The sequence below is a fragment of the Bemisia tabaci genome, chromosome 4 (assembly GCF_918797505.1).
Source record: "Bemisia tabaci chromosome 4, PGI_BMITA_v3".
In the NCBI taxonomy this organism is placed as follows: domain Eukaryota; kingdom Metazoa; phylum Arthropoda; class Insecta; order Hemiptera; family Aleyrodidae; genus Bemisia; species Bemisia tabaci.
In genome coordinates, this window is record NC_092796.1 from 49,261,340 (window position 1) to 49,286,186 (window position 24,847).

The 24,847-nt window shown below is 41.5% G+C and overlaps 1 protein-coding gene across 1 annotated transcript in view; it reads left to right on the top strand.

Moving 5' to 3' along the window:
- The window catches only part of LOC109043799 (uncharacterized), a 59,613-nt gene that overhangs the window by 22,477 nt on the left and 12,289 nt on the right, over positions 1 to 24,847 (top strand). The window contains exon 2 of the mRNA XM_019061113.2: positions 20,432 to 20,768. Within this exon, the coding sequence (XP_018916658.2) occupies positions 20,432 to 20,768 (337 nt within the window). The remainder of the gene's footprint in view (positions 1 to 20,431; positions 20,769 to 24,847) is intronic.

Genomic DNA, 24,847 nt, shown 5'->3' on the forward strand with positions numbered 1-24,847 from the left:
ATCAAAAGGAAATCCGCTCAAATTAAGAGGCTTGGTTCTTGATTTAAGCGTAAATCTGATGGAATCAAGAGTATTTTTTCTTCTCGATGTTTTTAAGAGTCTGGACGCTAGATCCGATGTGTTTTTTTTCCAGTGTAAGGTAGAACGCCTTATGAGCCTTCAGACGTTACCAAGTCTCCTTCGGGAAAAGCAAAATGTACCCGGAAAATTGTGAATATTTTTTTGCAAAATTTTTAGACAATTTCGCACGAAATTTAATCTGAAATATCTGAAAATTTCAAAGGAAAATATGCGTGAATGTCGTCCTAAATACATGCTTTATCCGGGGAAATTTGGCAACTCTCGAATGTTCATACGGCGTCCTTCCTTAGCACGGTAGTGCACAAAACGTAGTTATTAAATCTTATCTTCCGCTATAATATAAACTCTTAAGAGTAATGCGTATCGCCCAATGCCTGACACGAACGCCTCGGATCGGAGGGTTGGACCGTGAATCGGTCAGAGGGCGTACCCCCAAGTATTCAAGAAAAGCCAACTTGTTTACACTGCTATGTTACGAAGAAATCCGCGAGCCGCTCAAATTTTCGAAGTCGAGTTATCATCGAAATTCGTCCAATCTAATGTAGATAGAGTCATTATGATTCAGCTAAAACGGTAAAATTTGTCTTTGTATGTTTGAAAACGAGACCTGTAAGAATAAGAGAGGTGTAAGCGGGTAAAAATTAATGTTTTTTTGTAGACGAAACCATCATGATAGGTATTGTTCTGCCGGGGACATGTATTTATTGGGTTATTGAGTAAAATGGCGCCCTTTCCTGCAAATTTTCAGACTTAAAATTTTGTTGATGTGCGTCTAAAACGCAACTTCGTAATCATGCAGAGATGGCATTTATGGTTATATTGCCTAACTCTAGCCTAGTGTTAAGGCACCTTTGAATGAATGCATTGACCACCCAACCTTAAAAAAAAATAAATGAAAAGGGCCCTTTTCACATTAATGAAAATAGAATTCATCGATTATTGATCATACAAACGATTTCTGAGAGTCTTTCGGATACTTGGTTAAAATTTGACAGAAGAAGGAGGCTTCTTTCGATCAAAATTTCCGTTCAGACACCACTGAGCCCATTTTCTCAAAACATCATTTTTGTACTAACGGTCCTCTTCGGTAACACGCCAGTACAGATTTTCACCCGCGAGTTTAATGGAAGAATCATGGAAATCGGCTCGTTCTGAAAATAACCATGACAAACAATGAAAACTTAGACACTTCGAAAGTCTCTCCATTATGATCGGCTTTTTAGTCAGTCTCATCGCTTTACAGCTGCATTCCAAGAATTGAGCAGTATGAATTATTCACCTTCGGAGCTGAATTCAAAACACGATTATTGCGAACAGTGACGAAGAATTTCATCAATTCTTTGCTGCGTTTGGGTAATGACCTCATGTGATTCGTACCATTCAAGCTAAAATGGACTGCATTTTGCAATTTGGAACTATAGATTTTGGCTCTTCTGAAAAATCCTTATGTGCATAGGGAAACTACTGGCGCAGACGTTGTTTTTAAACCGGGCTAGAATTTTATAGTTCCAAACAGGCCCGCCACATCCCATCTCGGGCCCTGGTACCAGTTTTAAGGTCCGAGCCCCAAGCATGGAGGGGGGGGGGTCCGAGGGGCATCCTCCGAGAAATTTTGGAATTTATACGACTAATCAGACACATTTTGAAGCTTCCATCAAGAATTTTTCCATCAATTTCTGCGGAATAATTATGTTTTTTTTTTCCTACTTTCAGCACAAAATACTTGCAAATTGTTGCATTCAAAACATCTGGAAAATTGTTATTTTATTTTTTTGAAGGGGGGGGGGCTTATGATACTATTTTCAGTTCTATGAGGGCCAGGCCCCCCTGGACTCCCCCTTCGTTTGTCTATGGCAAGGGAGTTGAGCCATGAGCCATTGAAGTCGAGGATTCGTGGATAGTCGATTTCCTTTGACATTTTTGCAGTGTTGAATGCATAGCTGAAGTGCGCTCCAGCTAGAATTGTATTTACAAATGGGTGGTTTTTCTACGAGGATTAAAAATAAACGAGTGGCACGGAATATAACAAAAGAATATGAACTATGCAAAACGATAATCCGGGTATCGGAACTTGGCTGATTTGAAAACGCCTTCAAATGCGGCGTGATACCTCACGCATTCCGGAGAGTTCAAATAGTTGTATCATTGCGCCTTAGAAATGCGACGGAAGATTACAATTGAAATAGCCTTCCCTTCATGCACGCTGGCCTTTTCGATTTCCGTTAACATTTTTGCAGTCATGAATGCGCTTAGGTGCGCTTCAACTAGAATTGTATTTAGTAAATGGGTGGTTTTTATAGGAGGATTATAATTAAACAAGTGGTACGGAATATAACAAAAGAATATGAACTATGCAAAACGATAATCCGGGTATCGGAACTTGGTTGTTTTGAAAACGCCTTCAAATGCGGCGTGATACCTCACGCATTCCGGAGAGTTCAAATAGTTGTATCATTGCGCCGTAAGAATGTGATGGAAGATTTAAAAGGAAATAGCGTCCATGCACGCTGGGCGTGTCGATTTCCTTTGACATTTTTGCAGTGATGAATGCGCTTAAGTGCGCTTCAGCTAGAATTGAATTTATCAAATGGCTGGTTTTTATAGGAGGATTATAATTAAACAAGTGGTTAGAAATGGAAACAATATAATATGAACTATGCAAAACGATTATTCCGATAACGGAACTTGGCTGTTTTGAAAACGCCTTCAAATGCGGCGTGATACCTCACGCATTCCGGAGAGTTCAAATAGTTGTATCATTGCGCCGTGCGAATGTGACGGAAGATTTAAATGGAAATAGCCTTTCCAAATTGCAGAATGTAATCCAAACGTACTTCTTAACTCCAACGCACGAGTAATTACTCCAGCACAGTACCGAGAAATTAATATAATGGAGCGACCCAATATCCCTTTACAGGAAGGAATTTATTTCAAAAACCATAGATGGCGGTCCGTGTTCCCGTGGGCATTACGTAAGGACAAGTAGGACCCGTCGACGTTATTCGATTATGAGACGATTGATTCCTCCGGGACACTCCAGACCCCGGGTTACTTTTTCAATTCATGAATTTTCAATGACAGTTGAGTATCATTTATGTACCTCAACGAAACTCCCAATTTTCTTTCATCCCTGAGAATGCCTTTTGAATAGCGATAAAGGCACCCATTAATCAGGTACTTGGTACAAATACTTTAATGGGGGGGGGGGGGTAAATTCAAAATTATTGAACTTTTATAGAGGCAGTATCACTAAATTTCATCACAAATGGGAAAAATTAAAGCAGACTATCATTACATTGTTTAACAGTCTTCAAAATTTGTGATGTTATAAAGAGTCCAATGATTTTAATTTTACTTCTCTTTTGTTCTCATCTTTTTTATTTACTTTACAAGAGTAGCAGAGGGGGATCCAATAAATTGGCAACACCGGATTTCTTCCATAAACCTATGTTAAATAATCTATTCTTGTCGCAGCACCTCTCCCCCCCCCCCCCCAAATAGATTCATTTCCATATGTTTAAATGGAGGGGAAAAAATGTTGCCATTTTGCTGGCTCCGCCAATGTTGTGTAGATTGAACAAAGCACTAATAAAACTTACAATCAGTGAAAAACGAACACCTCAGTTTCAAGGTAATGGAGATGTTGCATATGTGAGGAATTTGAGATCTGACTATTGATTCCATTGTGAAAGTTCGCGAGAAACACGATAGTGCCATTGGGTTTCCCTGAAATCAACTCCCAAGCTCAAAAAAGCTCTCAAAGTTGAGGTAAAATGGGGGGGATATCCCACGCTATCCTGAGAGTCTACGTCTACGTAAAGACAAACTCTCAATGCATAGATAGGGAGCAAATACATTAGTAGGGTTGCCATGTTTTTAGTTTTAGATTCCCCAAATAAAGTGGCAGCCTTGTCAATTTACATTATTTGCTCTCTATCTTTGCATGGAGAGTTTGTCTTGATGTAGAGGTGAACTCTCAGGATAGCGTGGGATATCCCCTCCATTTTGCCTCAACTTTGAGAGCTTTTTATGAGCTTGGGAGCTGAATTCAGGAAAAACCAGTGGCACTTTCGTGATTCTCGCAAACTTTTACATAAGAATCAATAGTCAAATCGCAGATTCCTCACAAATGCAACATCTCCATTGCACTTATGGTCCTTATTTCCGTAAACGGCAACGCCAACACAATACATGCAATTTTGAAAATATGAAAGTATAACCAAGAAAGGGACCCGTTAGCATATGGCCGATGCGGCATTTCCCGAGGTTCTCGACAAGGATCATTGTTCTCTTCTACAGAAGTCGTTCTGTAATCCGATCCAGTGCGTTCCCTCGAGTCAGTCATATTTTTCTCCGAGGTCATTGTGCATTTTTTGCACATGCCCCCTTTCTAAGCCCCATCGCACCGCCATGCTCTTACGCAGATGATAGATAGAGGTCTCCGCCCATTTCTTCTCTATTTTTCTCCCATGCGCAGCGATGAATTTGCTCAAATATAGGGTGTTCTCAAAAAAACATCCTATGAATCTCCTCGAAAAGCATCTGAAAATGGTGAAAATTATCACTTAACATGCCTTTCAAGACCGGCAGGTTTTAGAACTAGAACTCGATTCGGCTAAACCTGTGCTGAAAAGATCCGAAAATTAAGACTCACGTATGTTTCTACACAGAAAAATATGAACAGGGACAAGCAAATGTATATCCTGTAAAATGGGCCTCTATACTGCCGTGCTAAGGAAGAACGCCGTATGCGCCTTCAGACGTTGCCAAGTCTCCTCTGATAAAAACCGAAATTACTGGGAAAATCGTGAACATTATTTTCCAAAATTTTCAGAAAACGTAGTACGCAATTTAATCTAAAATATCTGAAATTTTCAAAGAAAAATATGCATGAATGTTGTCAAAAATACATTTTTTACCAAGGGCAAATTGGCAACTCTCGAATGTTCATACGGCGTTCTTTCTTAGCACGGCAGTATAGCCGAAGTATGAAACCAAGCATTCAAAATTTCACGTGAAACACGAATCGCACGACGAAAATCCTGGAAATCGACTCTTAAACTAGATACGAGTATTTAAAATTAACTTTGATTAAATTACGAACATACAATTATAAATGACGTCCTTTGTATAGTTTAACTGCCATTTTATCTCCGTTTAAAATATTTGTTAACCTAATTTTAAAAAAATGGTTTTTCTTGAGAAACCATTTAATCTTTGACCCTCCATATCATTGAAATGAATGATGATTCGGCACTTAAAGATCATCATTTTGCATTTTTTTTTCACTTGAAATTACCTATGCTATGACAAAATCACTCGAAATTGATAAATAATGAATGTTTATTTATATTCCTTGTGGTATAGATTATTTTTTCAGGAAAAAATGAAAAAACATATAATATCTAAAAATGGCATTGCTGCTTTGACGACAGTACTGCTACTCGAGTGTGTCGAGTGAGTGTGCTCACAAGAGATTTTTTTCTTTCATTTTTTGCGACAAAAAATGCGTCACTAGAATCACTTCTGCTGGCATTATGGCGTGTATCCAGTCTGCCGAAGTGAGCTCATGGGGGTGTCGCAAAAAACCAAAAATGTTCCTGCTCGATGTACGGCAGTAGTATTCTGAAACGGCTTCGAACGCGCAAATGAAGCGAGGAGAAAGAGACACCGAGAAAAATCCGCAAAAAGTTAGCGTTTGACTTTTCCCTGTCCTGTGTCAATTGAATTTTTTGCCCGTGCTGTATTTTGGATGGTGGCATAGACAGTACGCTGCAGTTTTGTCAGCGCGTGAATCAGGGAACGTGTATACCTGTTCTGAGAGATGGTCAGCAAACATTTTATGGGCGTTTGCATTCTACTACAACCTCTACTGATCCGGTTAGAAGCTCTGGAGCAGGGAGTCGTCATCGTACCGGGGGACGATGAGCAAAGGATCAGCGATCATCGACCGGACGATGGACATTTTTTTAGTGATAATGTGTCTCGTTTGTTGTACTCCGAGGATGAGATAAAAGAGGGTGAGTAGATTATCGTCAATTTACATCCGTTCGAAATTAATCGACGGCCTCCTAATTTCTGTAATCTTTTAGACTTACGAGCAATAATGGGAGAAAAGAAGTAGGGGTTCAGTCCTAACTTGGACTGTTCCAATCAATTGTGATAGTGCCCCGATAAATTACGTTACTGACCCAAATGTTGCGTTGCTAACCCCTTTTGAGTTGCGTTACTATCAAAATTAATTTAAAATGTCCATATCATCTAATTAATGGACCACTAGACAAGGTACGAATTCAAGCATTCTGATACATGTTTTCTAATCAGAATTTCACTCAGAGCACGATTCGCACAACGAAAATTACTTAAACCAACTCCTGACGAAGGTATTAATGTTTTTATTTCACATTGGTTACGAGGATTTGAACTGCCCGCTCACAAGAAACTCAAGCTTTACGTCAATCAAATCGCGTTACAACGGTTTCAGCAAGATTCTCAGTCGAGCAATGTTCATGTCCCATCATGTGCCATAAATTTCAGGGTTTACCCCTAACACTCTTATTCCGTAATGTCGTATTCTTAATTTTTTAATCAGTAATTTAATCAACGTAACGCATTGAACATCCGTGTATTTTCTTTTCCGTCCAGTAATATTTAATATGTGAAAATTTCAAGCTGCAAATCGATGGCCAATGTCGGAAACCAGGTGTCTCCGTCGCGATGTTTCAAAATTTCCGCTCCAAAATTATTTTTTTCGAAGAGAAACAAGCCAACTTTACAGCTTTAGATTTACACAAAATATTCTGCCACCCAGAAAGAAAATTCAAGTTAGTTTTCAGGACATTTTGTTGACTAATTTTTCGAGGGAAAAATTAAATGTGGCAGGAAGTCTGCAACGTCACAAATGGAGAAAAGTACGCGGTTCCGCAATTTGGCTATCGAAATTTGGCTCGTTCTTATTTTTAAAAAAAGACAATGAAGTGGGGGCCGGACATGTTGAAACCCCATGATAAAGATACGATAGAACCCGTTGAAATAGAGGTGCGCTTAGGGCGAAAGTTTGCTGAAATAGAGTTTCTGTTATACGATACTTTCATAAGTCACAATTTAAACAAAAATGCGCTTTAATGAGTCCAAAATCAACTGAATAGTGAGGAGTTTAAGTTCATATTAGAAACAGTAAGCTCTAACTTTCCGCGCACACAAAAGAACCAAAATCGATGCAGGTCAAGTTGCTCATTAAAAAGAGGCTTATTATTGATACTGCGCAAATAATTATGAATGACAATGGCGAATGATGACAAGATTTCTTCCCCTTGGAAACTCAAAAATAAAAGGAGATAAAAGTTATATCGTATCATAAGAACAAACGAACACTGTACTAGGGGTCCGTGATTCCCTCATTTTTCCAAGAACTGAAACCACTCGGCTGGCCCCTTCTCTCATTTTTTCCAAATTTCTCCCTCTCAAAGTTCTAGCCGTCGCGTCGTTATTGACTATGACTTCCACAAATCTCTCGTTTCCACCCTGATGGACGCTGTATATTAAGTTGTCAAGGAAACTTCAATGCACTTACAAATATGATATTATGATATTGTTATTATTATCATATTAGGCCCCTGACCGCTACCCGGTCCAACCCCTGAAACGCTTCGCGCCTCGGGTGTTATGAGTTATGCGTGCTCTTACGATGTTATGTTATGGAATAAGATTTTGAACCCATTGGATATGACTGCAAACAGTGGTGTCATTACCCCCTAGGTGCCTGACGAGCTCCCCCCCCCCCCATTTTATTCATTTGCAATCCCCCCCCCCCTCAAAGCTGCCGCGGATTTCCAAGGGATGGTCAGAGAAGGAACCGGTTGGGCCACCTCGGAAAATTTTGACAATTTGATGTTCTCTGGAGGCAATTTGAGGCTATAATCAGCAGTTTAGTCGCCTTCTCCACCGCAGAAATTTGCTTAGTTCTCACGTGTAAATATATCATTGTTTTTTAAAAATGAAACGAAACTTTGTTTACAGAAAAACGAGGGGAGAGGAGGATGAAGGATTTGGGAAAAAAGAAAACTGGGGGGAAGGGAGAAGGGGATGGAGAAGACTATCACCGAGGGAAAAAGGTAACACTTTGGTGGATTTACGCTAACTGCCCATCAAAAAAAAGAAAAAAGTCCACCCCCCCTCCATTTCAAACTTGACTAGTTTCTCGTCTGCAAACATGGCTACTGACACCACTGACTGCAAATACCTGAAGTGGCATCTAGACCATAGAGTACATAGAGTCGTAATGTAAATGGGAGAGCTGGCGCAATGTTCTGCTCGACGAGTTCCGAGCCCGGTGTGCGCCGAGTTCGGGTCACTTTTTCGATACATGTTCGATCCAAAATGGTGGTATGGAATACGTGGTGATTCCTATCTTCTTTGTTTACATCAGATGGCCGGGTACCCGTGTATCGCAACCAATCGATTATGTATCGAAAAAGTGACCCGGCGTCACACAGGAGTCTCGGAATTCGGGACCTGGAAAATGCTTAAAAGTGGCGCCAACTCACCCACTTACATTACGACTCTATGTACTCTATGATCTAGACTCACATCGTCTATTCCCCCTTCTCCGTGTTCCAGAGACGGGACTCGAACCGAGGGGGTTGTTCAGCGTGGACGTATGCGAGGGGAAGGTGAACATCCGAAATCGGAAAAGGGCGCAGAATATCCGGCGGAAGGGGTGGAAGAGGTGCCAGGAATTGTGCGAACGCCAACCCGGTGGATACAGCCACGTGGGTTATTGTCGGCGCTTCCGCCTCTGGGAACCCAAGTGTTCGTGCCATGACATCCGTGACCTGCCATTCAGGCTTCGGACCCGGCTTCAATATCTCCTCTGGAAGGCCGGAGGCGACTGCCGCATGAAACACGGCCTCGTCAGCGAAAACACCTATAAACTCTTGTGCAGGTATCAGACGGAGGTCGTCGACGCTGGGATCCGTCAGCCGTTCGATTGGTTCTGGAACCAGAAGCCCGGCCAACGCCAACATCCCAAGTACATGCACTCGATGCACCCTGCCTACTACGGTCCGCCACCCAAGGGACAGAACAAATTCAGGAGGTGGTTACATAGGTTTGTGCACGGCCCGGATCACTAACAGACCACCACGCGGACCCGACTGCTCCGCCTGCGGGCTGATTCTTGAAATTGATGGGCAAGGATAGATAAAAACAAGCGGGAAAGTTCTAATACTGTCGTATTAGAAAAGCGCTCAGGTGTTAGTAAATATATTTAGTGAAGAAAGGAAGTATAAACTCCGTCGACTTGGCTGGGAAATGGAAATAAAACATCAGCTGATAGCAAACAAAGGTTACCAAGGAAACTGTAAACGCGTTTTTTCGTTTCCCGAAAATGATAGCCACCGTTGAGCTCATCAGGCGCGTTTTTTTTAGGCTTCATTTGAGTTCAACGATCAATTTCGATAAGAATTACTCTACCGCTAAGAAATTTTCTTATAGACAAACGATCGAAACTACCTGCGCATTACGTTAAAAGCGTAAAATACGGTTTTCACAGCTTTATTTATTTTAAAACTGGACCCCCCCAAAAAGCCTACACATCGATGAGCTGGTGCGCCATTTAAACGAATTAGCACTAGTATACTAGTACTCTAGAGGCAAGTCAAAAATCGAATTACTGACCGAACTTCACAGTTCTCTGGCTTTGAAAGTGCCGTAACTTTACAACACACTTTACAGAGTAAGCTTGCGCACTTGTGTCGAAAGAACACTGATTGCACTCATCATCGAAGACCCAAAAAAACAGCGCACTGGAAAAGAAGTCGCTTGGATCTAGAGTCCAGACTCTTAAAAGCATTGACAAGAAAAAATACTCTTGATTCAATCGGATTTTAGCTTAAATCAAGAACCAAGCCTCTTAATTTAAGCGGATTTCGTTTTGATTCAAGCAAAAATCCGATTGAATCAAGAGTATTTTTTCTTGTCGTTGTTTTCAAGAGTCTGGACACTAGATCCAAGCGACTTTTTTCCAGGGCATGTTAAACATATTAATAACCTGGTAAAAAATATTGATGAAGATTTAAATGCGATCGGATCACATTGGCCGCATTCGTTCGCACATCTTGTTAGCACGGATACTGTGCGCCTGGACCTGCAGGTGGCGGGAAACGCATCTACTTCGGTGCGGGAGAAATGACCTCCCGAGTGTCCTGTTCATCTGATTTTTTAAAACTTTAGCTTAAATTAAAGCTGAAAGTATGCCTCATATGCGTATTAAATCGGATTTTCTCTATCTCTAATAATAAAATGCGCAGGACTTTTGGGGTTACCCTCGTAGCTATTGGATCTCTCATGAGTTGTTGGCCGTTACTTAGTCTATTACTTCCTTACTTTGTCAATTGCAGCTATCACCGATAGGATCGCTTCATTTTCTCTTTGTCTTCCTTGTCCATCGCTTTGTCTATCGATTTCAATAATCAGCCCGCAAGCCGCTGCCGCTGCTGCTACGCGTCTCCTTCTCCGGCGTCTGATGCTCCAGGCGAACTTGAGTCACAAACCGAAAATTTGAAGACGCAAGAAATACCAAATTAAAATACGCCAAGTTAAAAATCATTGTATGAGTCAAATCTACCATAAAGAAGTATGATGCGAAAATGGCGACTAACCTCCCCCTTAAAGCGATAATTAAAAGTTAAACAGCCCATATGATGTCCCTCAGATGCTCATATTTTATGTACCTATACTCGTTACATTTTCGTAAAACAATCGTTATACAACTATTATCTATATTTTTATATTTTTTATAGGACAGGATTCTTTAAAATCCGCCATATTATGTCAAATTTTTTAAAAAGTGCGATGGGTGGTACTCCCTTGTTTGTATAAAATCAACTTCCAAGCTTATCAATCAAGAAAATGCTCGCCAAAAAGCTGACAAAGTTTAGGCTTTCATAATGGAGCGTGCGATGCAGTAAATGGCAGAGCGCACCTCCGCTTTTGGCCAAACTCTTCGTGTAGAAATGCAGCTGTATACATTATCAGAATTCTTACTCTGTGAAATGCACACAATGTCGGTGTGACAAAATGTGCATTTGGAAAATTTCACGAAGGCGCAAAACAAAATTGCTTATCTTCGGAGTGTAGGGAACCGTTGTCGGGAAATGTTGTCGAATTGTAAGTCAAAAACTTCGTCATGACGAAAGATATTTTGATTCAAAATTGTCTACTAACCATTCATCAAAAATACCTAAATAGGTTAATACCGTACAGATCCGCATTTGACTTTTGCAATTTTTAGAATCCTAATCTGGATTACTGAAAATCTTAGATTAAGTGAATTAAAAGTCATTTTTATTGAAATGATGACGGAGACTCACAAAAAATAATTATTTTATTTTGTTTCATTTTATTTTATGTATTATTTTTTTTTTTTTTTTTTTTGAGGAAAATGAAACAATGTGCCCAAAAAGTGGGATCGAATTTCAATCTTGTAAAATTTCAGAGATATTCATAAGACACTCTCCAACTCTCATGACGATCAATGAAGAGAGACGATGTTTCCAATTCTTTCTGGTGCGACAAAAATGCGTCACTCAAAGGCTGTGCTCGCAATGCAGGTGCCAAAGGGATCACACCAATGCGTCGCATCGCCAGAGGCAAGCGTGTTTTTGCACGGAAGCAACACATGAAGAGCTCAAAAACAAGCACGAACGTAAATGAGGTGACGGTCGAGAGAACAGCGGAAAAATTACCCACACACCATTTTCCGCTTTTCAGTTAACTATATTTTTGAGTAGTGCTTTATTTGTGAAAGCGGGCAAATTGAGCTCAAACTCCATCACCGCGTGTTCGAGTCTAGGTGCCTTTGCCTCAAAAATGATCGGGAAACATTTCGTGAGCTTTTTCATACTGCTTCAACCTCTACTAGTTTGGACGCAAGCGCTCGAGCAAAAAGTGTTGGTGGTGCCAGATGACACCCGAGAGGCGATCAGTGATCAGAAACACCCATCGGACGGTCGTCGCGATGCAGATACGGATCTCTCCAATGAGTTATACCTCGAGGACGAGACAGCAGAACGTGAGTAAATTTTCACTAGCTTCAATCAATCAGTAATAATCAGTATTTATCAGGCCGAAAAACATGATTAATTTAAAATTCTAATATGACTCTCCACGGGGAGGAAACCATAGTGGCAAATTTTGTCAAGTGTGGTCAGAAAGATGTTTGAGTTTTACTTTCCCACAGAATATCTTGAATTGATTTGCTAGATTGTCGAAAGAGGGCTTACAGTTGCATTTTCATTGGACGATTTTGAGCTTCTAACGATTAAAACTTTGAGTAAATTTTTCTTACAGCAATTGAAGCGCTGGGTGCAAAAAGGGCAGCTCAACAAGGTTGCGTGAGAAATCCAATAAAATCCTCTCTCAGTCTGTAAAATTGGAAGTTTCCTAGCTGTATTCGTCCGCTTATACGAGGCTTTGTGACAAAACTTTTGGGACATCCCATGTATGATCAGCCAAGAGAACTTAATCGTGGGATTTTAATTAATGGGTGTCAAGAAAACTTGATTTTTGTGAAGAATACATAATAAAAGGTAACCAGATGTAATATAAATAAAAAATAATTATCACAAGGAAAATCGTCCTTGCCACGTGGGAGTACAATAAAATTTGTGAATCTGTAACATAATCTCATTAAGTGACAGTAATTTTTCTCATCGTCGTGGTCATTTATTGTAGAGACCACGACAAGTAAAAGAATATCTCAAAAAGACTTTTCCAAGTCTCGTTACAACACGAAAGTATCTTTATGACAAGAAAAATTATTTTTGAGGTAATGAAATTTTATCATGGGTGTATACGTCATTTTACTTATTCGCAACGCGGGAAATTTTCCTTGCGATCGTGATTTATTTTTCTGTGTAAATCGCTAGAAAATTCTCGCGTTGAATAGTCACAAAATGGAGCGATTGCAAGAGGGGTTTGCGATTTAAGTACTTTTAACCGCGCCAAATTTCGCGAGTAACACGTTGATGTCATTGATTTTCTTTAAAACAAACTCAAAAGCTCAAAAAAGCTCTCAAAGTTGAGACTATAAAGGGAGCCGATATCCCACGCAATCCTTAGAGTCTACCTCTATACATCAAGTTAAACTTTTTATGCAGAGTTGGGCCGCGGCCCATGGCGGCAAATCGAGGGGGCGGCAAATTTTGCAATTTTTTTAAATGTAGGTGTAAAAAAAAAGTGGATTTAGAGAAAAAATATTACAAACGAGAAAAGGCTACAAAATCTCTCATTTCCTGAGAGTATAGTAATCTCTAATTGTGTCGTCTTTCAGTGATACAAGAGACAGCACCTTTAATTAGTCGAGTTAAGAGAGAAACCAAACACACAATTTGGCCTGGAACGGCGCGACTTCGGGGGAAATGATGACGAGGACTTGAGATGAAGAGGAGAAGCCCTCGGCACGGCAATCGGCATGTAACACATATTAGCGCCTACAAGACTGCACGAATACTTCATGCATTGCATTAAACACAGTGCGGTTATTGTGGTCAGCGTGAAATGGATAGCGCCTACAAGAATGCATGAAAACTTAACGCATTGCGCCAAACATAGTGCGGTCAGCGTGAAACGCATGGCGCCTACAAGACTGCGTGAATACTTCACGCATTGCGCCTAACACGGTGCGGTCGGCGCGGCGCGGCGGCGGAAGTTAAAATCATTGAACCAAATTTTGTGTTTGTTCTTTCATAATTTTTTCGTCCATTTTCTATGAATGGAAGGCCTTGTCTATTAGAGATAGGTTTACGAAACTTGACACTCGCGCAAAGTTCCGTGAACTTTTGCTTAAAGTGTTGACAGGGCTTTCCCAAAAAATGTGTTCAACACGAGTAAACGCGTCTTATGCACCCCTCCCCCGCTGGCACGTTCACTTGATGGTTTTCATTGATGTTTCAAAACGAATGAGAAGGGAGCGGCAAAATACAGGCGGCCCATGGGCTGCAAGTAGGAAAATCCGGCCCTGGAGATAGGGAGAAAATACATTAGCAGGGTTGCCGTGTTTTCAGCAGTGGAGTCCCCAAGAAAGGGGGCAACCCTACTAATATGTACGCTCTCTATCTTTGCTTAGAGAGTTTGATTTGATATCGGGGTGGACTCTCGGGATAGCGTGGGATATCCCCTGCATTACAGCCTCATTTTTGAGAGCTTTTTTGAGTTTGGGAGTTTGTTCTAGAGAAGCCAAACGCATCATCGTGTTTCTCGCTATATTTTACGTAGGAATTAGTTCGTAAATCACAAATTCCCGGCACATGTATTTGAGTCACATTTCATTCTATCATTTTCTTCGTGCTCCATTTGGTACTTTTAAAAGACCGATTTTTCCCATTGAGCCGTAGCCTCGGAGACAAGAGACCCTCCACTAGTATCTTGGCCATGGTGGAAGCTTTTACTTTTGGGACTTCAGCATTCTACTGTTGACTTACCTACATGGTTGATGTTCAACAACGTGTTGGCAGTTTCGTTTTGCAAACAAGCCGAAAATGGCCGACGTTTGGGAAAGTTGTTTGGCTCATGACATCATCCGAAGCTCATCATCGACCATGTAGGTAAGTCAACAGCCGGAAATAGGGTGATGACTGTTGCTCCCTAATAATTGTCCATAAGGAATCGTTGAAACCCCGAAAGTAAAAGCTTCCACCTGTCGCTAGGAGGCCAGTGGAGGGTCTCTTGTCTCTGGCCTAACTGCTGGAATGACGCGAGTTCTATTGCGCCCATTTCCTCGTGTTGCAGAGACGAGACTTGAACCAAGAGGGTTGTGGAATTGGCATGCGGACGTATGCGAATGGAAGGTGCTGGGAAGGGCGCGGCAATTCCGTCGGGAAGGCTGGGAGAAGTGTCGCGCAGGAGTGCGAAAAAAAGGATCCGAGCTTGGTGGGCTACTGCCGCCGTTTCCGACTCCACAAGAACAAGTGCTCCTGTCACCCCATCGATGACCTCCCTTTCAGACTCCGAATCCGGCTCCAGTGGTTGCTCCGCGCTTGCCATGGTTCTGTCGACCGGTTCACGGGCGAAGTCGGGCCGTACACTCGTCGCCTCCTCTACAGGTATAACTCGGAAGTCATCCAGGCCGGAGTTCCGCAGCCGTTCCCTATGCTGTATAATCCGAGAAAGATTCCGGTACGCCAGCAGCGTCGCAGAAAGCGGACCGGGCACCCACTTGTTGCCAATCTCGTACACCCACATCCGTCTGGCACCGGTCCCGTGTACCTTCCCCAACCCGTAGCCTCGCACGGGGTCCTGCCTCAACCCGTACCCCCGCACGGGGTCATGCCTCAATCCGTACCCGCGCACGGGCAACTGCCCCACCCCGTACCTCCGCAGGGGCACCCACCCGGGACGGCGCCCAGTACGGTGCCGGGAAAAAAAAAACAGGGCAGATTAGCAAGATTTTGGTTCGGACCGGACGAAACAGGAACGGTGCCGCAGAAAAAAAAACAGAGCAGGTGGTCAAGATTTTGGTTCGGACCGGAGAAAAAAGGAACTTAATTGCAACAAAGTTTCCGATCCTCTTCCCGGAGGATTTTAGGTCATCCCGATCAGTGGCGTGGCGTGAATTGCGATATATCGATTGTTATGCCATTTAAACCTATGGTAAAGAATCGATTATTAAGGTGTTCGCTGCAAACACCCTGTTTATCAATCCTTTTCCATAGGTTCAAATGGCAGAACAATCGATATATCGCAAAGCACGCCACGCCACTGATCCCGATGTTGCAATCTTTCCTTACAAAATGATGATCTGCCAGAATAAAGTGTGACCGTCCTCGCGATGAAAAAACAGGTGAGGGGGGGGGGGGGGATTTGCAGTGACGGTTAGAATTACATACTTGAAATAGGTGACAGTACCATTTTTAAAAAAAGTAACAGTCCTGGATATTATTCTGAAGCGAACCAAAGCAGTCGCAAGAAATCTCCAAAATAATTTGCGGTAGAATTAAATGTATATACCTACTTGTTTTTTCATAATTTCTCGATGGTTTACTCTCTCTGACCTAATACTTAAAATAGATAGTAAGTCCGGAAAATCGAGAGTCAATAGGAACGTTTAGACATCAACACGAAGAAAAAACTTCTTGCATGGGGCCCGAAGTTGAGGTCTTATGGATCTCTGAAGTTTTCTGATCACGCATCCGAAAACTGGAGGTCGAGCTGCCTAAGTTCGGGTCAGACATCGAGGCACTTCGGTATGTACCTCACCTGTACTTCAGATGTGTGACCCGAACTTCGGCAGCTAGACCTTAAGTTTTTGGATACGTGATCCGGAAACTTCAGAGATCCAAATGACTTCAACTTCGGGTCCCACGCTCGAAGTTTTTTTCTCCGTGAATAAATCATTATTTTCTGCAATCAATTACCACCTAAACTTTGCAAACTTTGAATGAGCTTGAGGGTTGATTTTACACAAAATTAAGGTTTTTATCTTAATCGTTAACGAGGAATATCGGTTGAATTGAAAACCTTGAACCCTCGGAGGAACTCCATTTAAGCTAGTTCTGCTGCTGCAAGATCATTTATTGATAGACCTAATTAATTTTGTTCAAAACATTTAGGCAATTAACGGCTTTTCTACTTAGAATTGAATCGTCCACTCTCCGTAAACCTTGGTCTTCGTATCGTCCCTACGCACTTCTGAAGCTGGCTTTGAAATGAAGTGCTCGTATCAATTTGTGGACAGCGAAAACGCCAATGTTTGGTGGCGATTCGATCTTTGTTTTTCTTTTTTGTTCTTACCTATTTTTTCAGTTTATTATTTTGAGAGCACGGCGCAGCGTGGCAGGGTATAATCAAGCTGTATCAAATGAAAAGAGACAACACACAAAGGGAACCCCTAAACTTGTGGTCCCTCTTTGCTTGACGCGTTCCATCTAACTATGCATGCAGCATAGAGTTACATAGAGTCGTAATGTGAGTGAGAGAGCAGGGACCACTTTTAAGCATTTTCCAGGTCCCGAATTCCAGGACCCCTGTGTCGGGGACCCTGTATTCGGGGACCGGGGGGGGGGGGGGGTATCCAATGTAAACAAAGAGGATAGGAATCACTAGTATTCTTCATCGCCATTTTGGACCGAAAATGCATCGAAAAAGTGACTGAAGCTCGGCGCACACCGGGCTCGGAACTCGTCGTCCAGACATGGTCCCAGCTCCCATTCACATGACGACCCCACGTACTCAATGGCATGCAATTACTAAAATAGAGAAATGTTTGATTAGAGGCGGACCATGTAGGTACTTTTTCAAAATATTGACTGCAAGCTGATAGAATCAAGATAAATCTATAAATGTGAAAAATAACTTAATAAATAGCAGTATTTTATTGCCTTTTACCGATTTTTGCAATTTGTTAAGTCATAAAAGGGAATTTAAAATCAAATACAGCAAATTGGTATTCCAACTAATTATGCATTTGGCTTTTGCTCTTATCCATTCTTGAGAAAGATTAAAATGATAAAGATATGTGATTCCAAGGTAATACGCATGTGCTTGTCTGTTTCATTTTTCACGTGTATGTAATTGTTCTCTTTTTTAATAAAAATTTCTGTCATAAGAATTTAGTTGATCAAATTATTTGCAATATCATAAAAAAATTGGAGGATCTTTTTTATTTAGCATTCAACCACGCAAATTCCCACACTACTCGTATCACAGTATGTTAATACTGTGACACGAATTGATGACGTACATTTCAAAAGCGTGTATCTCGTTCTCGACGCAAGGTTCAAAATTTTCTTTTAAACAGAAAACCGGTAAACTTTTTTACTTGGACATTTGTATAGGGTACTCTTGACACTCGAAAGGATGAATCACAGAAGTTTCTGAGAAATTACGTTGTTTAGTATCATGAAATAAAGTAAGATGGGAGATCTAGAACGTCACAAATCGAGATATAAAGGTTCCAAAATTCAGCCATTTAAGTGTTGGAAAACAATCGGCGACCTTTATTCATCATCATTTGACTATGAAATATCGTTAGGGCTTGTATACACAGCGGAATTTTTCTTTCAAGCTTTTTGTGCGTCAAACTCTGCAACTTATCGTGTTGAACTCATATTGAGATATATATAGATGATGAATTTTTCTCATACATATTGACGAATAATTTTTTAACGTTAGGAAGTCACCATCAAACCTTGGTCCTTCGTCATGCGAAACCGTCATTGTCAACAAACGATGTCTTACTTTCTCCGGTTACTGAACTTTAAGATGATGTCATTCCGCATTCTACAGGGGTAAACAACTGCAATAGACATCGATTTTTCAGCTGATCCATTCATCAACAAGCATGAACAAATTGAATCTTGCTGGGTCAGTGTTATTTCTATGGTCGGGAAGTGTCGATAAGTTTTAATTTGTTTACTTATTTTTCTTCGTCAAATTTAGTCCCAAAAGATGTTATAGTTTATATGAGCAATCGTTCAAGTAACAGTCTTCTTCTGGGTAATACTTAACCGTTTGAAATTACTGTTATCATTGCATGATTTAAAAGACAAAACGAACAAAAAAATAAGATAAATTCACAAAATTCCGACATTCTAGCAACCCTTTCAAGCTGGGCGCATACTATGTTTGAACGCTTGGGAATATTTGAAAAATCACATTCTTCTAATCTTAGGTCTTCGACAAAAAAAATGAAAAGTGATATTTTTTTTAGTGGAAGAATATCGAAAATGGGGCCTGGATGTTTTGAAAACTTTAGCAATTCCAAGATGTAAAATTAACTGCTGTGACGGGTAATTCAGCACTTTATAAGTTCTCAGACACTTTTTTTACATCTAAAATGTTAAATCAACTTCTTTTTCTTTTCGGTGAACCTGCACCCAAAGCGAGGAGAAGGGAAAGGAGAAGGAGAGGGGTGAGAATTTTGTACTTCTTCAACATGTCTTCCTGGTTTATTGATTAGGGATTATCGGTTATGCCGATTGCTGTGAGAGAAAAAAAAGCAGCTAAGGCGCCTTCAAACCCTCTCACACGCAACACGCACATCCGTCGAACACGAATAGTTGCATTCAAGCGTTGTAGTTAACGTTGCCCCCCGTCTCGTATATTAATCGAGCGCGCCTTGTTCTGATAAACGTTCTTATTTACAAGGCAGGGAGTGGGCAGCAGGGCCGGATTAAGGGGGTGGCCCCATGGGCCGCGGCCCATGGCGGCAAATCTGTAGGAGGCGGCAAATTTCGCAATATTTTTAATTGTAGGTATAAAAAAAATCGGATTTAGAAAAAAAATTACAAACGAGAAAAGGCGACCAAATCTCTCATTTCCTGAGAGTATAGTGATTTCTAATTTTGTAGTCTTTCGGTGATACAAGAGACAGCACCTTTAATTAGTCGAGTTAAGAGAGAAACCAAACACGCAATTTTGCCTGACTTAGAGAGAAATGATGACGAGAACTTGAGATGAAAAAGGAGAAGACCTCGGTGCGATGATCGGCATGTAACACACATTAACGCCTACAAGACTGCACGAATACTTCACGCATTGCATCAAACACAGTGCCGTGATTGCGGTCAGCGTGAAACGGATAGCGCCTACAGGACTGTGTGAGTACTTCACGCATTGCGTCAAACACAGTGCGGTCTGCGCGGCGCGGCGGTGGAAGTTATAATCATTAATCCACATTTTACGTTTCTTCTTTCGTAATTTTTTCGTTCATTTTTTACGAATGGAAGGCCAAACGCCAAGGTGAAAAGGAACCCTGGTATGCACTGCCACGTTGGATGAAGTCATACATAATGTTTTTTAATGGGCAATATTTCCGTCAGTATCTCCGTCTTGGTCGTATGCATTTGTTTTTGAGAGGTCTCTTCACTTTTTGCTAATCTATGATCTTGAACCATCAAAACTCGATTCCACGACGAGTGCAACTTATCAATTCGTGCGAATAAAACTTTTCACCATTGCAAGTGTCAGGATACAAGAAACCTGGTATCAAAGACCTTCAAACAGCAATTTTCAAAAACCCTCGGAAAAAATGTAAACACTTCCGATTTAGAAAACCTCTTTTTTGCTATTTTTTGAGTAGCTCTTTCCAAAATTTACGTAAAAAAATCTATGAAAAAAATTCCTACTTTTTGAGCATTCTTGACATTATTCTAAACATTTTTAGTGTTGTAAAACTACTTTTGATGCGTAAAGAGTCTTCAACGCTGTGTTACTTCAATGTCACATCACTTTTATGCCTCTCGTAACCTTACTTAAAAAATACTCAAGAAGGGTTGTTTAAAACGAATAATTCAATAGTTTTTGAGGGTCTCTGCTTGTCTGAAATACTGATCCAGGGGTGTTTTTGCAGGGCGCTGATCGAAGCCGGGTGCGACGTGGGTGCGCGGACATTGCGCGGCGAGACGGCACTGCACTTGGCCCTCGGGGGCCGCCACTTGAACGAGGCGCTGGTGGGCGCCCTTCTGGAGGCCGGCTGCGACGCCTCCACGCCGGAGAATCTCCGCCACCGGACGCCCCTCCACCAGATCGTCCGGCACCTGGCCAACGACCCCTTTCTCGAGCCTGCTCTCCTCCAGATCTTCACCCGCCTCGTCGAGCAAGGAGACGTCAATGCTGTTGATCATCGGTCTCGGTCGCCTCTCCACCTCCTCGCCGCCTCCAGCTCCCACCATCTCCAACCGCTCCACGTAGGTATTCCTTTCAGTATTTCAGCGGGCTGTTTTATGGATTTAATAGATAAAGCTATGGACAAATGAAGAGAGAGAGAGAAAAAAAAAACACTAAGAAGTGACCGGAAACTGTATGTAACAAGGTGGAGAAAGTTATCTTGGTGGTGGAAAAGTTATCGTTATCTCCCCCCTCAGTTTCGTACTGGTGCGCATTAGAGCTCAAAAATAATTTTGGCTCTAATTTTAATTTTTGGAACTCCTTGGCTTTGATTTCCCCGTGAAATGCTATGGACAAAGCTATAGATAAGTAACAGACAAAATTTTGAACAAAGCTACAGACAAATAAGACAAAGAGAAAACACCGTGATCTCACTTTGCTTTGCACCCGAAACTGTATGTAACAAGGTGGAGAAAGTTATCTTGGTGGTGGGAAAGTTATAGTTATCTCCCCCCTCAGTTTCGTACTGGTGCGCATTAGAGCTCAAAAATAATTTTGGCTCTAATTTTAATTTTTGGAACTCCTTGGCTTTGATTTCCCCGCGAAATGCTATGGACAAAGCTATAAATAAGTAACAGACAAAACTTTGGACAAAGCTACAGACAAAGACGACAAAGAAGCCACCGTGATCTCACTTTGCCGTGCTAAGGGAATACGCCGTAAGGACAAAGGTATGCATATGTCGCAGGCAATTAGTCCAATCAGGCATTTTGTCAAATGCCTTGGCAAGTGTAATAGTCAAATACTCTTACTTGGCTTGAAATTCTGATTCTTTTGATAATTGAGGAGTTTTCCGGAAAAAGGGCACTTAGCAAAAAATAGCGTTTAAGAAAAATGCGTTTTAAGTTTCCATCATTAATTTCTGGCCACTGATGGTACCTTTCATCGCAGCTTGGACTCCCGATTTCGAACGAGTCACTGTTAGTGGCCATAGAGTAATGATCAAAACTTCAAATGCATTTCTCTCAAACGCAATTTTTTGTCATGTGCCCTTTTTCCGGAAACCTCCTCAATTTTAGACAAAATAATTATTCTCCCAAGTTGACAAGGTGTTTCAATACAAATTTTCATCATACAATTGTAAATAAATTAAATCTAGTCCTTAAACGAGCTTTCATCTCGAGATTTTCAGCATGTCATATAATACCGACTTTTTAAAATTCCGAAAATTAAAATGTATATGGAGCATTTGGAGGGCAAAATACAAGATAAGTAGGTAGTTTTGATGAATTGGACGTATTTCTATCAAACGGACCTAAGCGCCATAGGGTGAGGAAGGTAGAGGGGGGGCTTGGATTGGCGGCGGAATCGGGCGTCCGGCTTATTCCGTCCTATACTCGCAATGCTTTTCCATGGCGCTTAGGTCCATTTGACAGAACGCGCTATCCGGGATTCTAAATTCCTCAAAAGGAACTCAAATTGGCGCTTAGTTCCGTTTGATAGAAATACGTCCAATTATTACTTTCAAAACAATGAAAACTTAATAGTTCCTCGTCTTGCAAAAACATACAAGTCTTTGTGAACCATCAAAATTTGACTATCTGCGTAGGCATTTGATGAAATGCCTGATTTGACTATTTGCCTGCTATTCTGATATTTTGGATTAAATTGCGAACGAAACCGTCTATAAAATCGGAAGAAAAGTATTCACAACTTTCGCAATATATTCGAAATATTTCGAAGGAAGTTTGCCAACGTCGGAAGGTTCACGGGGCGTTTTTCCTCAGCACAGCAGTATTGATGGAAGCGGTCGGTTACGCGGTGCTATCAACGCGTGACTGACGTCGATGTGAGTCCGCGCTATCGTGCCGAGACTTACTCTTCACCTATGACGCACACATGGAAACTTAGTCATTCACTCGTGATTCTGAAAGCGCAATAAATTCACGGGAAAGTTAATTGGCTTTGTGGGTCTTGTTTTGACGCAAACACGTATGGATCTCGGTGGAAAAAAAAAATCGCTCACTCAGTGTTGAGTGTCGCAAGTCAGATTGTGGAGTCGGCATCCGCGCTCTTGCGCGTCATGCGTTGTGTTGCAAGACGCGAGTGCGAGTAATCCTTGGTAAACTGATCTGTGAGTTAGAGTCTTTGTGACTGTTGAAAAACTAAAACCTGGGGCCGAATTTTGTTGGTTCCTCCACCTGAAAGAATCTCGTGTATGCACCGTACTTTAATGTACTCAGGAAGAGTCTCAACTGCACTTAAGTCCGGCTCAGCGCTTCTGATTTGCCGGCGGTGCTGTTTGGACTCAACGATGGATGTTGCGCTCCTATGTAAACGAACCGTCAAAATTCGGCCCCTGACTGAAAAACCCTATAATATTTGCAAATGCCATTGAAATTGTTGACTTTTTTTTTTGGAAAAGGGGACCAATTGACATTGGTCGCTGTAAAATTTAAATTGAAAATTTATTATTTTAAAGAGAGAGGTTCTTCATATTTACTTGCAAATTTCAGAAAAGTTGCGTAGTGCGAACAGAAATTTCCTGGCATATTCAGTAGCATTAATAGACAGCAAATATTCTACCGATGCTTTGTAAAAATGATCTGTTCTTGAGGGAAAAACTAAAGAAATGTGCCAACAGCATGGCAAGTGGTTTCTCTCCGAGGAGAGAGCACGCAATCCCCATGCTTAAAAACAGTGGGTGCATTGACGGATCCAGCAAATTGGCAACATGGTTTTTCCCCATTTAAACCTGTGGAAATATATCGATTCTTGGAGGGGCTAGGTGCTCTAACAAGATTCGATTAATAAAAATAGGTTTAAATGGAGAGAACCTGTGTTGCCAAATTGCTGGATCCGCCTCTAGGTAGGAGGCGCTAAATTGCATACACCACAAGCGCGAATATAAGTATCAGGGAGAAGTCAAAAATTACAAACCTCGAATCAAAAGAGAAAGCAAACGGAGAGGGACGATGCTGAATTTATGAATTTTTCTTGCTACTGCGTGGTCAATTTCGCCACCGCACGAGGGCGAGGGGTGGTATGGGGGCCAGGCCCGCCACAAGGGGGGGGGGGATACTGGGTCCCTGGTACAGGGGCCCGGGCCCCGAAGAGGGCCCGTGTTACCCGTGAAAAACCACTACGAACTCATGACTACAAAAATGTTAACGGAAATCGAAAAGGCCAGCGTGCATGAAGGCTATCTCCATTTAAATCTTCCGTCGCATTTCTAAGGCGCAATGATACAACTATTTGAACTCTCCGGAATGTGTGAGGTATCACGCCGCAATTGAAGGCGTTTTCAAAACAGCCTAGTTCCGATACCCGGATTATCGTTTTGTATAGCACATATTCTTCTTTTTCCATTTCTAACCACTTGTTTAATTATAATCCTCCTATAAAAACCACCCATTTGCTAAATACAATTCTAGCTGAAGCGCACTTCAGCTATGCATTCACCACTGCAAAAATTTCAGAGGAAATCCACAAGCCCAGCGTGCATGAAGGCAGGCCTGCCACAAGGGGGGGGGGGATACTGGGTCCCTGATACCGGGGCCCGGGCCCCGGAGGGGGCCCGTGTTACCCGTGAAAAACCACTACGAATTCACATGCAACCCTTGTTTCGTAAGAAAAAGTGAAAAATTGACCCTAAAAATTTCGCAAAAGGTGAATAGATTTTCAGAAACACGCTGGGGCACTGTAGAATTCTTCTTAAATTTTCAAAGAAGTATAATTCTTGGAAAATTTCTATCTATTTTCAAGATTTTGAGTACAGAGGGATATTTTTAGTAACTGCGTTTCATTTCCTTCCGTCGTCAGATGCTAAGAGTCTTCAGTCTGGGTATCCTCGACCTCAATGGCTAATGGCTCAACTCCTTTGCCATAGACAAACGAAGGGGGAATCCAGGGGGGCCTGTCCCTCTTAGAACTGAAAATAGTATCATATTCCCCCCCCCCCAAAAAAAAAAATTGAAAAAATAAAAATTTTCCAGATGTTTTGAATGCAACAATTCGCAAGTATTTTGTGCTGAAAATAGGAAAAAATAAAAGGATGAGTATATTCCGAAGTAAATGAAAAAAAAAAAAAAAAAAAAAAAAAAAAAAAAAAAAAAAAACCGGCGCTCCGCTTCGCTCCGCTTCGCTCCGCGCCGGTTTT